Here is a 15,863-nt window from a genome sequence, read left to right as displayed (position 1 = left end):
GCCGTCGCTAACTCAGCCGTGCTTCACAAGAGAAGTCCTCTCCAGCAGCGCTGAGCCGCGACTAATTATTTCGCTCCGCTGGTGTCCTTATATACTGTCACTCAACGGATTTCACTTGCTGGTAGCGGCTCTCGGTTCGCGCCGCATTTCGGTAGGCTCCCAAAGTTCCTGCGGGCTTGCTCGTGTTCGGCGCGTGATAGCAGCCGCGCGCTTTCATGTGTCGTGCGCGTGATCGCCGGTCGTTCTCAGGAGTGCGTATATTCTTCGCGCGCCTGAGCTTTTGTGATAGTTATCCGCCACACTTATGTTTCAATATGGGTGCCTTACTTTTTTTTTATTGTTTCCCTATGGGGTTACAATTCTTGCTCCATATAAATATCTTTCTTTACGCTCTTATATTTAACGCTTTGTACACACATACACACACGCTTCCTATCCCTCTTTTCGCTCTTGTCCTTCAACCTGTATACTTTACTTATCCTATCCTACTTACATCCTAACTCCGCGTACTTAACTTAATCTAGCTTAGCCTATTTTGGACTTCCGTTTCCGCTGTTCTTTTTCCATTCTCTCTCTCTCTCTCTCTCCCCTCCCTCCCTCCCCCTCTCTCCCTCTCTCTCCCTCTCTCTCCCTCCCTCTCCTTCTCTCTCCCTTTCTCCCTCTCTCTCTCTCCCTCTCTTTTTCTCCTTTCCTCTATCTCCTTCATCCATTCCTCTCCCTCCCCTTCTCCTCCTAGTATCCTCCCCTTTGCCTCCTGCCAACTAGTCCCCTCTTTTTTCTCCCTTCTCACACACCTTTCCCATACATGTCCCTCCGTCCCTCTGTATGGTATATCCTGAATATCTAAACTCTTTTACTTCCTCTATCTTTTTTCCTTTCCATCTCCAATCTACCATTTTACTCTTACCCCCTTCCTTCTTAAACCTTATTACCTTTGTCTTTTCCGCATTTAATTCTAGTCCTTTCCTTGTTAAATACCTATCCACCCTACTCAACATCGCTCTCATGTCCTGCACCTCTTCCGCCATCAACACTACATCATCCGCATATGCTAGCGTAAATACTTTCCCTTCCCCCAATCTCACTCCCTCCCAACAACCTCTTGCCATCTCTTTTTCCAACTCCGCCATCAAAATGTTAAACAGCGTTGGACTCAGTGGACATCCCTGTCTCACTTCTTTCGCCGTCTAGAACTCCTCTCCTATCCGCCCTCCTACTCTTACCCTGCTCCTTGTCTCCCTCATTGTCTCCTCCACTCTCACCACCAGGCCCTCTCTCACTCCCCCCTTTCTCTCGTCGCCTTCATCAAAATCTCCCTGTCCACCGAGTCAAACGCTGCTTTCAAGTCCACAAATACCGCTGTCAATTTCCCACCTTTCCTTCCCAATTGTCTATTCACTAAGTAGTTCAACGCATACACCTGATCTAATGTTCCTCTCCCTCTCCTAAACCCCGCTTGACTCCCCGATAGTAGCACCCTCCCTTCCATCTCTTGTCTCAACCTTTCCCCTAATGCCGCCGTATATATCTTATACATCGACGGCATCAGGGTCACTCCTCTATAGTCTCTGTAAGATCCTGAGGCAAGGCCTACCATCTAGGGGCCATACGAGTTAGGTGTATGGTGATAACTCTAATTTCCTTTATTACCGATAAGACGAAATCCCTTAAGAGGGGAATATAGAAAGGAGAGATATAAGAGAGCGAGCGAAGAGAAGAAGAGTAGAGTATAGTGGAAGGACAGTAAGAAGACAGTGAGAATTGTGAAGGCGAGCGTGCCAGATAAAACAGGAACAAAGGCGACTAATATTTAGTTCTTGGCTTATAGGCCATTCTTTCTTTGTTACGGTAGATATTAATGGTTGCGATTTAAAACGAGCGTGCTGATATCGTAGTCAGAAACGAATAAACGGAAAGGGCTCCGACCTGATATCGGAGCACCGGCCACGTGGTCATTTATACGAATCCTTTCGATTCTCAAATATAACGGTCAATTAATATTTATTTGACTCTTTCGGTTATTTTGCCCTTCTTAAAAAATTCCTAAATCAGGACCTTACATCTCTAACTTCCTCGCCCCCTCCTTTCTTTACTATGGGCACTATTAATCCCTCTTTCCATTCCTCTGGCCATCCCTCTCCCCTCCATATCCTCCTGCATACCTCCCATGTCCATTTTTCCATTTCCTCCCTTCCATTCTTCCACACTTCATTCGGTATCCCGTCCTTCTCAATCGCCTTCCTGTCCTTCAGCCCTGTTATCACCCTCTTCACTTCCTCCCATGGGTGCCTTACTTACTGCTTAAGTTTTTTTATGTGCCGGGGCCTTTACATTTATATTTGTTTTTATAAAGTATTAAGTAAGTATCATATATATAAACAAAGACTTTCAATCCCCTTTCCTCTTTGGCTTCAACTTCGTGGCAATACGCTTCGTCCAGATATTTTCTACATCCATGAGACAATGCGCAGTCCAGGGGTCGATCATGTAATTTTACGTGAAACTTTTCACTTTTTATTTTTCACTTTTCACTTTTCATTTTTTACTCATCCAGATTTTACGTGAAACTTTCCATGTATACCGATTATGTATGTAACTTGAATGCACGGAAAGTGAAATCATTGAACATATATAGTTTCTAGGCATAGCTAAGGAGAATTATTATTATTAGTACAGCATTGCATACACGACAAACCTTTCTTTTGTCAATGCAGTACTAACAAGAATGTACCACACTTATTCTAATTCTGAAGTATATTTATTAATTCTAGATTTTCGCCTTTCCGCCACCAAGTTTCATGGCGAAAAAGTTCACGTGAAAAGTTTCACATTTCTGCGGCTGAGAGAATTATATGATCGAGCGAAATCATAAAGTTCACGTGAAACTTTTCACTTTTCACGTTTCCGCCCTAAGAGAAAAATACATGATCGATTCCCAGTAGTATATGGTCTAATGGCTTTTGCACACAGAACGCGGAAACGCTTGCCGCGTGGCAAAAGGCGACGCGGTAGCTAATCAACTTACAACTCTTCCATTAAAGCGAAGAATTGATTGGTTACCGCGCCTTTTGCCGCGCGGCAAGCATTTTCGCGTCCTGTGTGCAGAAACCATAAGGCCCGTTCTACAATAAATCGTATGTCGTTAGTCGTTAGCAAATTGACCAACAATAATCGATTATTTCGAGAATATTCGACTGTGATTAATCAATTTGCTTACGACTAACGACATACGACTTATTGTTGAACGGCCTAAAATTCGCGCTTTTCTGATATTCTAGGCCTCTAGCTATTGGCTTAGTTTACACGGATATACTTTTGTGGGAGTTGACGTTACTAGTTACTAGGAAATGATTGCACTCACGGAATACATTAATGCTAATGTTTTATTCGTAACTTTTACAATACCCTAATATTAAGGTTACATATAGGAAGATTAAGTCATATTATTGATACTATATATACCAATGAGCAACCCATGATACATTGCAAAAGGCCACGAAAGCTAATAACAATCTATTTTATTTAGCATCTCTTTTTAATAGCGACTGCGCACACATCGATTTTTTGCATTGCATTATGGGTAATCGGAGCTCATGACTTAACCTTCTTATATAAGGTGAGTCTTTTTAATCTTAACAGGAAAATATCTCAAAAGTTTTCCCCCTCAGAACCAAATAACTTTTCTCTAAAAAGTTTCCTTCTAAAACTTACTTTAGAAGGAAACTTTTTAGAGAAAAGTTATTTGGTTCTGAGGGGGAAAAGAGATAGGAATATTAGTTAGACCTTGGGTGGCATTGTTAAGGTCATATCAAGGTCACATTGAATTTTTTAAATTGAAACCTTTATTTTTTATTGCATATTCTTATAGCCCTTGTCGAGACCTTTTTAAAACTCTAAAAGGTCTTGACAAGGGCTATAAGAATATGCAATAAGAAATAGAGGTTTCAATTTAAAAAATTCAATGTGACCTTGATATGACCTGAACAATGCCACCCAAGGTCTAACTAATATTCCTATTTATTTTCCCCCTCAGAACTAAACAACTTTTGTCTAAAAAGTTTCCTTCTAAAACTTACAGGTTTTGAGATATTTGATTGTTAAGATTAAAAAGACTCACCCTGTATATAACCTTATGTCAGCATATCGTCATCTTTGTTATTTACCAAAAGCTAAACAAGGATGACGACATATTGGCAGAACCATAGACATAGTATATCTAGACCGAGTGTTGAGGAGTGGGGGCCAAGGTGCACGTAGAAAAGGACATACTCTGTTCCGTGCCCCTTGCGTTCTCTCTCACTCGCATGTAGCATAGCGAAAGAGTACGCTACTTTTACTTAAGAGTACGTTACTTTTCTACGTGCATCTTTACCCCCACTCCTTAAATAAAGGCAAACGCTCGGTCTACATATACTATGTCTATGGACAGAACTGTCAGTGGTCTAGTATTTCCACCGAAGTATTAATTCGCATCTAGTGCGGCGTAGGACTAAATTTAAGGGCTTAAGCAAAATAACTGACTTGACAATGTTTTATGAGAAAAACGTAACGTAACAAAAGCATACTACGTTACGTTTTTCTCTGTGCGTTGACTGAAGTTTAAGGTTACGGACGAATCTAAATTTACGGTTAGTACTTAACGTCATTTGTGTGCGATAGAGTATGTTTCCACCGAACCGCAATTCGAACCCTCGATGGAAACATACTCATAGCCTTATAGCCTATCACACACAAATTGGCATAGCTGCATATGCATATGCAGCTATGCCAATTTGTGTGTGATAGGCTTAAGGCTTGACGCACACAAATTGGCATAGCGGCATATGCATAGCATAAAGCCCGTATCAGACTATGCATTAAGATTGAAATTTGACCAATCAGAACAAGAAAATTTTAGTTCATTTTATCTTGATTGGTCAAATTTCAATCTTTAATACATAGTCTGATACGGGCTTAAGACCGTCTGGACCAATGAGCATGCTATGTAAATCAATATGGCGATTTTATTTCGATGCTCATTGGTCCAGACGGTCTTATGCTATGCATATGCAGTTATGTCAATTTGTGTGTGATAGGCTTTAGTGTAAAAAGTGCAAACAAAGCGAACAGATCCCTTTCATTGATAGAAGATAGAAGTGTTTATACAAGCAGATACAAGCAACAAAATATCTAGATTTTTTTTCCATTGGAGTTACATATTATGTGTATTATTAGGAGTATATAAAGATTTGTTATCTTAGTAAATTAGTACAAATCATTATAAGAAAGAGACGTATATAAAGTTATACAACCACAGAAATGGAGGTTGGTGTTTATTAATTACTGTGTGTGAAAAATCAATGCTGTATAATTACTTTCTAATATGAATATAATATATTATATAGTTCCATATGTATAGTATACTTTAAATTCTTTCTTTCTAAAATTTTGCATATATTTTTAATAATAATATATAGATTAAATTTATCTATTGGATATAATATACTTCACAACCATTTATATTATATTTCATATTATATTGTTAATACCAATTGATAATGTAATAATGTAATAAAGAAAAATCTTGTAAGAATCATTAAAAAGGGGTATATTATAAGAAATATTAAAACATTTTGTATTTGATATGAAATTATTTTGTTATTTTATTATATATATGCATACATCAACATCATAAATTAAGCGGTATACTTGTAGATAGATGAATGTTCAGCTGGTGAAGATAGCGGAGCAGAGGAAGAGGAAGATGAAGTTTCAACGCATGATTCTAGGACTGACAGTAGCAGTAGTACTATGAGCGGCAATAGTACAACAACAGACAGTGAGGAAGACAGTGCAGATCATGCTACAAGCAGTAGTGAAAGTCATAATTCTGCAGAAGAGGATGAAGATGAGAATGAAAATGCAGAATATATGGTAAACATAGAGCCACCTGACGCTTTGGTAATAATTATCTTATTATATTTTTGTACTTAATAATTTATTAAAATAAATAAAGTTTATTATTATTAATTATACTTAACAAATTGATTTTTAGAGATGGGAAACTTGTATTGCTGCCAATACTAAAGTAAAATTACCACAGGATTTTTGTGAATATTTTAATATTTTTAAAGAAATGCTAGATTATCCACATTTTTGGAATGAATATCTTACTGAAAGTCAAAGAGAGACATTATGTAATCTTTTACCTATTTTCCCAAAAGATTGTAATATAGAGGCACAAATGGAAAAATCATTACAAATGTTATTTAACAGAGAAAACAATAGGTAAAGAATGTTAAACATTATTTTGCAAAATGAGGAATAATAAACAATTTCCTGAAACAATTTAATATTAGAAAATTTTGAATAATAAATTTGTTATAGATTTGGCGTAGCAGCACTGGATGCATTTCACAATCATCTTTCTGCTGGTCACTATCGTCCTGATATTAAAAGAATACGTAGTTTAGTTCGAAAAGCAAAGAAAAGAAGATTATTGTTTGAGGAACAGAAACGTTCATATGAATTAGCAAAACAACTACTTAAGTCACGAGAAAGTTTACTGTCAAATGCATATAAACAAGGTTTCAATCAACCAGCAAATCGAACAGTGTCTAAATTTCATTGGCGCAAACCAAAGCCGATAATGGGTAAGTGCTCATTCCATGTGCAAAATATAGTCAAATATTTTCCGGCTGTTTATATTTCTCCCACACTTCAGCCATTTGGCAGAGAAATATATAATAACTTCTGGAAGACAATACTAACGCGCAAATGAATGACAGTTGAAGAGAAGACCCAGCTACGTTATATGGAGGAGCTAAATGCAATTCGAGTGGAACTTGGGGCCAACACAAGATTGTCTGCTGATACAACATCCGAAAACGAAGAGAATTATCCATATTATCAAACATCTGGGGCCAAACAGAAAAGGAAGCGGCGTTCTACCACGAGTTTTCAAGGATTATTAGTTAAAGGCTTACAACTCAACCATGAGGACGAGACAATTCGACCTGTATTTTCTACTTTGCAGCGAATGGAATATGCTTCGAGCAGATCACTATTTGTACGTGAACAGACAGAAGAAACTTATCGTGCCATGTTAACTGCACATAAAAAACGACGAGCTTCTTGTGATGTATGTATAACTTCTCGGTTTTTTTATGCATGTGTTTATATGTATATGTGTTTATATGTGTTACAATAATGTATTTAAATAAAAATTGATTATATATAGGTTCATCCAGAATTGAATACTCAAGGAATCGCTCTTGCCGATCTCACACAAAGATCGCAAATTGGTCAAAAGCATAAGTTTTCAGTTGGTAATTTCATGAAAATTGCATCTGCCAAGAAGAAAATCAAATTGGAACAACATTCGTTATGTCCTTCCGCATTAAAATTTACGAATTCCAATTCTGTGAAACTTGAAAGTGACAATAGTGACTATTCTCACACAACAGATGATAATAGACAACCTAATGTCTCAGATATGGATTATAATAAAATAACAACACCTATAAAATCAGAGCCAGTTGATACATATGAAACACATCAAATAATTAAGAAGAAAATGTAATTATGGTTGACCATTTATGAATTTAGATAAATACATAAAACTGTGATATTTTACTTATTTTCTTCTCATATTTTTAATTTACAGAAGTCCAATGTTTCCAAAAAATAACAAATCAGTGATAATCAATGCACTAGAGATAAAAAAAGAAGTTGAAGATATGGAATATGATGAAATTAAAACGGAATTAAGTTCGGGCGTGAATGAAGATATACTAGCTGAAACTGAAGAGGAAGAGGAAAATGAATCTAAGAAAGAGCTTGATTTAGATAGTATTGATATGATACAATTACCAATCCAACTGGATGATGGAATTGATATACTCAATGATGTCAAGTGAGTCTATTTCTATATATATTAATATTATATAATTGCAATTAATTGAAATTATAATCATAAATATTTAAATTGACGAATTGACATCAGATGCGAAAATGAGACCGTTATTTCAATACCGGAAAAAGAAGTGATTATACCATCAAGCGAAAATACTATAGATAACAATGGAGCAGAATTAATGCAAGAAACGCACGCATGTTTCTTTTCTTTGTTGCGAGATGCCTTCATATCTAAGGGTGAATATCGTATGAGCGCAGCAGAGATGAAAGAGGCAGTAATGCAGTGGCAAGGCAATCCTATTTCACCCTTGAATGACTGGTAATATCGAAGAAAAATCTGCTATACTGTGAACAATTCAAGAAAGCCACCGTTAACAAATTATATGACTAGTATTATATATTGGTAGGTATTCCTTGGTATCTTCATGGCCCATGTTAGTACCATTAGCTCTAGGATTTCTTGCTGGCGAATTAACATATTCTCAAGATTTGGATCAACGACAAGAACGAGACCAGGAACTCGTACCCTATCTAGAAAATAAAGGTCGAGGTGTATATGCTTGGATTGGTGCAGGACGAGACTCTGATACTCGATTGCAAGATTTGTGTACAAAATTTCTTATGTATAAGTACGTATCGTAATAAACATTAACTTTTTAATTCTTCATTGCTACATTATAAAATAGAATTGTTTAATTAGGCATTTTCATAAATAAGCATTTTACTTGAATTTCTTTCTTGTTTAATCAGTTTATGAGCCTCTCTAATATTATTCAATTATTCATTTGCTGTATGACAAGTCATAAGTTAGATATAGTTCTGTTATAAAGAGAAGTTTTATATTCAACAAATAATTTTACTTATATAGAGATGTATTGACATCACCATATACTTCAGCTGCTAGTGCTGTAACAGCTACAAAACCACAGCAGACTCAGCTTACTTCTTTAAGCAATAGCATGAATAATAACGCGATCACAAGCGGAAGCTCACAGAGTGGTAGAAGCGGAAGTCCTGTATTGGAATCTACCAGTATAGATGCCGGAGCCATTGCAACTGACTCGGAACCACCTCGCCCATTATTTCCTACAGAATGGAAAGTTCGCCCGTCCACGGCGGAAGAACGAGAAGAATTTCGAAGACAAGAACGTATGCGATATGCTGCACCTCACAAGGCGTTTACTTATCGTATGCACGGTTATGCGTCCGTAGTCGGTCCGGTGAAAGGAATTTATCAACATAACATCGGTATGAATTACGCTTATGTAAAGTGCAATGGATACTTGTTTGATATTTTATAAAAATATTTTTATTGATATTGATCTTGTATATATTTATTTAAATTATATATATATATATATATATAGATATATATATAATATTAAAAATTAGATATATACGGAGAGACTACGTCATAACGGAAAACTTGGCTAAATTGAAATCAAATTTTAAATTCACTGGAGAGAGATATGTGGTAAGCGCGTGATGCCAGGTACGCCCTGTATGTGACGGCACGCATCGATCCACTGATATATAGATTGAATATATGATTCTTCGCGTTTAAGTTCTCCGCGTCCTAAATTCCACGCTTCAGGGCTTTTCTTCCGCGGCGGCGCTTATCTTACGCGCCATCGAAGTACCTCTTATAATTTTCACATGACGTTAAAGCCGCCGCTAACGGTAAGTCGCATTTAGCGTCCGGAAGTTCCTGATCTTAAGCGAGGGATTACAAGATACTTAGCTCTCCGCTGCACGGCATTACCGTTGCACAGCGACGGCAGATTGTACCTGAAATTCTTCTCCAACTTTGATTCTAACCAACGTGGTTACCACGGATTCTCGCGCCTTATTTTTCAACGCGGCGAGGATAAACGCGCGCCTTATCCTCCCTTAATGCTACTTATTCAGTTATTATATAAATTATATATATAAAATTAATTAAATTTTATTATTATGTTAATCAAGCTTCAGGACAATCTAAAGCGCGAGAACATACATTGCTGGTACAAGATCGTCCAAACTTCGTAACAATTTTAGCATTAGTTAGGGATGCTACCGCTCGACTTCCTAATGGTGAAGGAACTCGAGCTGATATTTGTCAGTTACTGAAGGATTCGCAATACCTCAAAGTACAGGACAATGATGAAAAAGAAGGATATCTCCATTCTGTGGTGTCAGGAGCCCTCGATAGACTACATTATGAAACAGATCCTTGTGTTAGATATTATCCTCGTCGAAAAGAATGGCTTTATCTTCATCGAGGACGGTCCGAATCTGAATTTGGTTTGTTCTTATTTTATTAATTGTTTATCGTAATTAGAATGTGTTTTTGATGTATTTATACATTCAATTCGTTTGTGAGTGTATAAAAATCTCTTTTTATTTTTTTAGAAATGGTCCATCAGCAATTGCAAGGTATTGCAAAGAATAAAAAAAACGTTGGGAATACGTCACGAAACAAAGCGCTACAACCGATTCTCAAATCAACCAATATGAATAAGGAACAATCTCCAAATACTAAAGAAATTCTCAAAAAAGAAAGGCGAACAACAACTATACCTGCGCAATCTATTGTATCTAAGTAAGTATCTGACAATATATATATATATATATATATATATATGTATATATATGTATAGACACACACTATTTGATAGCAGTTTACGGGCATATGCACACCCAAAAAACGATTTTTGACTAATTTTTTTACATGCGGAAATAGCGCTATGTAATTCATGGGCCCGAATTATGATTCACCCTGTATGTATATATTACACACACCTACATTCATCCATACACACCTCCCTCCCCCCACACAATATTTATATATATATATATATATATATATGGTATGTGTAATATATACATACAGAGTGAATCATAATTCGGGCCCATGAATTACATAGCGCTATTTCTGCATGTAAAAAAATTAGTCAAAAATCGTTTTTTGGATGGGCATATGCCTGTAAACTGCTTATCGGATAGTGTGCGTCTGCGTGATTATATTCAATTCGGCGCACGGTTGCGGACGTATGCCTGTCTAAAGAAGAGAGCATTGATAAAATAACATTTATTTAATAATTCCTCTTTTATTAAACATCATAGAAAAAAATTAATTTAACACTTTTGGACTCTTTTTTTTTTCATTAAGAAATAACGCTACATAATTCGTGTAAGCGAATATGATACACCTTGTGTATATATATATATATATATATATAATTTTATAGGAAAGAGCAGCGTAAAACTGAAGGGAAAGCTGTTAATGAACATCCTAGTTCTACTGAACATTCCGTTAATACTAACGTAGAAGTGGCAGTTAGCGCAATAACAACATCAGTCATTTCTAGTACTGAAACTGCCGTCTCGGGAGATGCATCACTTATAACTTCTTCTATTACGTCAACAAATATAACAAATACAGACCGTGATTATGTCGCGATGGAAACGAAACCGCAACTTACTCCAATAACTATGGTGAAAAAGACATCCACTATTGGAGGGAAACCGGTTGCTATAGTTAAAACGAATGCCACACAAAGTCTCCTACAATCAAATCAACATAATTTTCCACATCACCAAATTCAAGTATCTACATCCGCTGGTCTGCAAACTATTCGTTTGGCCGGACATTCTGTGTTGCAATCTGCGCAACAACCTATTTCTGCTAGTAGTAGTTCTAATGTAACGAACGGAACTACAACGAATTTGACGACAATATTGCCATGTACAAAAATGCAAAATCAGCAACAGCAACCAACTATAGTAACGAATCAAGCAGGGAAAAGTATTTTACAAACTACTAATATGAAGCAACAACAATCGCAACAACAACCACATGTCTTACCAGGCAAAACTCTCTTAGCATCACAGATTAAATTAGTTAGTTCAAGTCAAATTAAATCATTACTCACAGGCCATAGTCTTCAGGGTCAGACTATATTTATCAAACAATCCTCATCATCAAATAATCAATCACAACAACAATTACAACAACAGCAACAACAACTAAAGGTATCTTTAAAATAAGTTACGCTATCATGTTAATTGATTTTATTTTAATTTTATTTTAATATCAGCAACAACAGCAGCAACTTCAACAACAGCGTGCTGTATCTAGTCAACAGCAACCTATACAGCAGACTCCGGGAATGCAACGTATAATTGCGCAAATCGGAGGAAAACCGATTGCCGTGCAAATACAACAATCACCCCATCAACAACAGCAGCAACAGAAAATACTGGCGAAAGTTTTAACAAACAGCAGTGGAGGACAGATTATTTCCGTCGAAAGTTTGCTCACTCAGAAAGGATTGAAATTGGCTACTACTGGTCATGCAAATCAACTTAATAGACAGGGCAAACAAGTTATACAAGCTCAATACCAGGTAAACGCATTTTACATACTACACACATACGCGCGCGCTCTTTTATCTAAGACATTTTTCTATAAAACACATCTTAGAGTTAATTTACAGTTGTTAATTTTTAATGGCTTATCTTCTTTGTGTGCATGTGCGTGCACATGCATGCATATGTATAAATATCTTTACAGAAGATATATAAAATAAGGTGCCAAATCCAGGCGTGTAAAATTATGTAAAAATTGTTAAAATTATTCTTTAATGTACATTTTATCTCTCCAAAACTTAGTTGTATAAAGAAGTGTTGCCTCAACGTATACGTTATTGTTTAAATCTATCTTTTCTATCAAAATGATATGAAAAAAGTGCGCCAATTGGGATTAAAAATTATACACATTATAAAGTTTAATTCTTTTATTATACATACATATTATATATTTTAATATTAAAATTGTTATATTTAATAACGCATAATATGATTGTACATTTTACTAACAATAAGACATTTGTATACATTGTATACATGTATTTTTTAATATGCTTATAGATATACAGAGTGTCATAATATGTGATAATAATCGTATCACTTCTCATGTGCAGGTAGAGCAAGTGAAATCAAGGAGAAAAATTCTTTATCATTTTGCTTTATCATTTCAATTAATTAACAAAGATCGCCCAATTTGCGCGGGTATAAATGCAGTGAAAAGGGACAGCCCATTGATATGTAATTATTAGGACGTGAGAATCCAGCGTTATGTACTGCTTATATACATATATATATGTGTACGTAACCGTTGTCATTTGTAAAGCGTTCCACCCAAAACTTCGTCGCACATCTAGCAACCACATACTTTTGGACTGCTTTCTCACCGCGCACTTATACTCGCGCGAATTGGTCAATTTTTTAATAAATTTTTCAATAATTATTACGAAAATCGCAAAATTATAAAGGACTTCTTGATTTCACTTGCTTTACCTGCGCACGAGAGATGATACGATTATTATCGGACACCCTGTATATACAACTCATATAAACATAGAGCGCGTTTAGGAGACACAACCGTTGAGCATCGTCTTGTAAATACGACGTTGATTTATTGGTTCTAGAAATAAGAACCAATCACGTTTGATTGCTACTCAACGGTTGTGTCTCCTGTACGTACCCATAACTACAAGATATTTTCAGATAAAGAATTTCTCGAAGCATAAATCAAACTGAATTCTATTGTAAGCATAGAATAGTTGCTTACAAAAGCTATCTGTGTTAACGAACGAAGAGGTATGCATAATTTTTTTTATGACAATGTGAATACTTCGACACAATAAAAATTGTAGTGTTGTTTGAAACGAATACAACGATGTATGATTTAATGTAAATATTTTACATATTATACGAGTTTTTTATCAGTTAAAAATATCGCGGGCGACGTCTACCTTTTCATTTTCGACCCTGCGATATAGCCAACTTCTAACTCGAGTATTATGATCAAATGACAACATGACATACGTCAATCTCTAACGCATGAGTCAGAAGTTGACCATACCGCAGGACCGAAAATGAAAAGATAAACGTCGCCCGCGATATTTTAAGCCGATAAAACTCGTATAATATTTAAAATATTTAATTATACATTATTGTATTCATTTTAAATAGCGCTGCAACTTTTATTGTGTCGAAATAGTCACAATTGTCATAAAAAAAATATGCATACCTCTCCGTTCGTTAATGCAGATAGCTTTTGTAAGCAACTACTATGCTCACAATAGAATTCAGTTTGAATCATTTAATTCGATATATATTTGTTATGGTTTATCTCTTTTAGTTGAAAAGGTAAAAGGGGGTGGCCACTTTTGATGGGACACCCTGTATATGAGTTGTATTTACATACAAGTATATTAAAAAATATGTATATAAATGTTTACTAAAATACACAATTATATTATGCGTTATTATATAACAATCAATATTAAAAAACATGGTATAAAAGAATTAAATTTTATAGTGTATAATTTTTATTCTGAATAAAACAAATCCAAGCTATCGATTAAGCCTATTAATAACTCGATCGGCCTAACCATCATTGAGATCCGATAATCTAAGGTATTCGCAACTGAGCGATTTGCGTATAGAGACATGGTCTGCCTTGTCCTGCCATTGCTACGCGTGACTTTTTTGATTTGGCGCCAGACACTACCGTATCTTCCGATGATAAATATATTTATTGACAAAAACAAAACAATTTTAATAATAATTTAAAAAATTGCAAAATTAAGCAACAGAGTGTCAAAAATATAATGTTGTAATAACATACTATTATACTAACAAAGAAAATAATATTAATAGTAAATAAATGGAGAAAATTAATGTGATCAATTAGATTTAATATATTAAGATTCGAATTATATATTAATCTTTAAAAAAATATTAAGAAGTCAGATATGTTTATAACAAATGTTAGCTCTAAAAAACAATTATATTTGATATTTCTTGTTATTGAAGATAGAAAGATATTAAATAGAGAACATCTATATATATTTGGTGGTTGTATAAATTTGATAATACTTTTTTTATAATGCATATATTTGTAGGTGGTATCACAAGCGCAAGCTTCTTCTAGTCCATCAAAAATAATAACAGTGACACAACATCAGCAATCTCCACCTCAACAGCCTCAGACTCTTCGCATGGTCACTGCTCAACTCGCTGGAAAACCTATTGTATTAGCTAGCGGTAACAAGAACGTCGGCGTTGCGGTGAGCACCAGTGGTGGAAATGTAGTATTAGGAAAGCAATCAACCTCTCAGCCACAGCAACAGCAACAACAACAACAAACGCAACAACCGATTATCTTGCCAAGTCAGTTGCTTAATATCAAAACATTGCATGGACTCAAAGTAATCCCTACTCCAACCGGGCTGAAAGCCACGAGTGGTGCTGTATACGCACGAGTTATTGCTCCTACGACAATAGCCTCCACACAAGCTATGTCAAATCAGCAACAGAGTCTTCAAACGCAATCGCCGAGGAATACTTCGTACAACACACCTTGATAGGGTTGATGTTCATACTTAAACTAATTAGAGCTGTTTTTTTTACTGTTTGTATGTTACGTAATCACATATTTTAAGTTGAAAACGCTTTAAAGGATCCCATTATTATACATATTCAATAAATATAATATTGCGTGATTACACATTGCACTTTAGTTTGATAACTATACTATGTAATATCCATAAGATTGAACATAATAAAAAGGAATATATAATAAAAATATATACTAGTAAAGATTAGTGTTCATAAATTATTAATTAGTTAAATAAATCAATTTAATATCATATAAATCAATGTTAGTAAAACTGACTTTTGTAGTATTCACACACACATACACATATTAAGCGATCTTCGATTGTAATGTCAGAAGCAACAAAAATAATGCAAACAATTTGTCCAACTCTTTCACACACACTCACACACAGATAAATCATTTTTCCAGATACTTGTTCAACAATACAATAAATATATAAACAGATCTTGCTTTTTTTATAATTATCTGATATATGTTTGTAATCTGATTTTTAATAAATTAAATGATTCATTGTGTA

At 35.3% G+C, this 15,863-nt stretch overlaps 1 protein-coding gene across 4 annotated transcripts; it reads left to right on the top strand.

Moving 5' to 3' along the window:
• The first annotated feature begins 5,096 nt into the window (after positions 1–5,096).
• LOC115238475 (nuclear factor related to kappa-B-binding protein-like) lies at positions 5,097–15,863 on the top strand. 4 transcript variants are annotated; one of them, XM_029812339.1, is made up of 15 exons: positions 5,097–5,304; positions 5,769–5,940; positions 6,035–6,267; positions 6,367–6,632; positions 6,768–7,120; positions 7,220–7,557; positions 7,646–7,894; positions 7,985–8,215; positions 8,304–8,525; positions 8,765–9,144; positions 9,862–10,179; positions 10,288–10,477; positions 11,127–11,910; positions 11,976–12,284; positions 14,850–15,863. In XM_029812339.1, the coding sequence occupies exons 2-15, from the start codon at positions 5,791–5,793 to the stop codon at positions 15,309–15,311; spliced, it is 4,485 nt and encodes a 1,494-aa protein (XP_029668199.1). In that variant the 5' UTR covers positions 5,097–5,304; positions 5,769–5,790; the 3' UTR covers positions 15,312–15,863. The 4 variants fall into 4 exon arrangements, with proteins under 4 accessions (XP_029668199.1, XP_029668197.1, XP_029668198.1 ...); XM_029812337.1 differs by having other exon boundaries at positions 5,098–5,304; positions 5,695–5,940; XM_029812338.1 differs by having other exon boundaries at positions 5,098–5,304; positions 5,681–5,940.

The sequence above is a fragment of the Formica exsecta genome, unplaced genomic scaffold, assembly GCF_003651465.1.
Source record: "Formica exsecta isolate Colony F162 unplaced genomic scaffold, ASM365146v1 scaffold341, whole genome shotgun sequence".
NCBI lineage: Eukaryota > Metazoa > Arthropoda > Insecta > Hymenoptera > Formicidae > Formica > Formica exsecta.
This window is presented reverse-complemented; position numbering and strand designations above follow the sequence as displayed.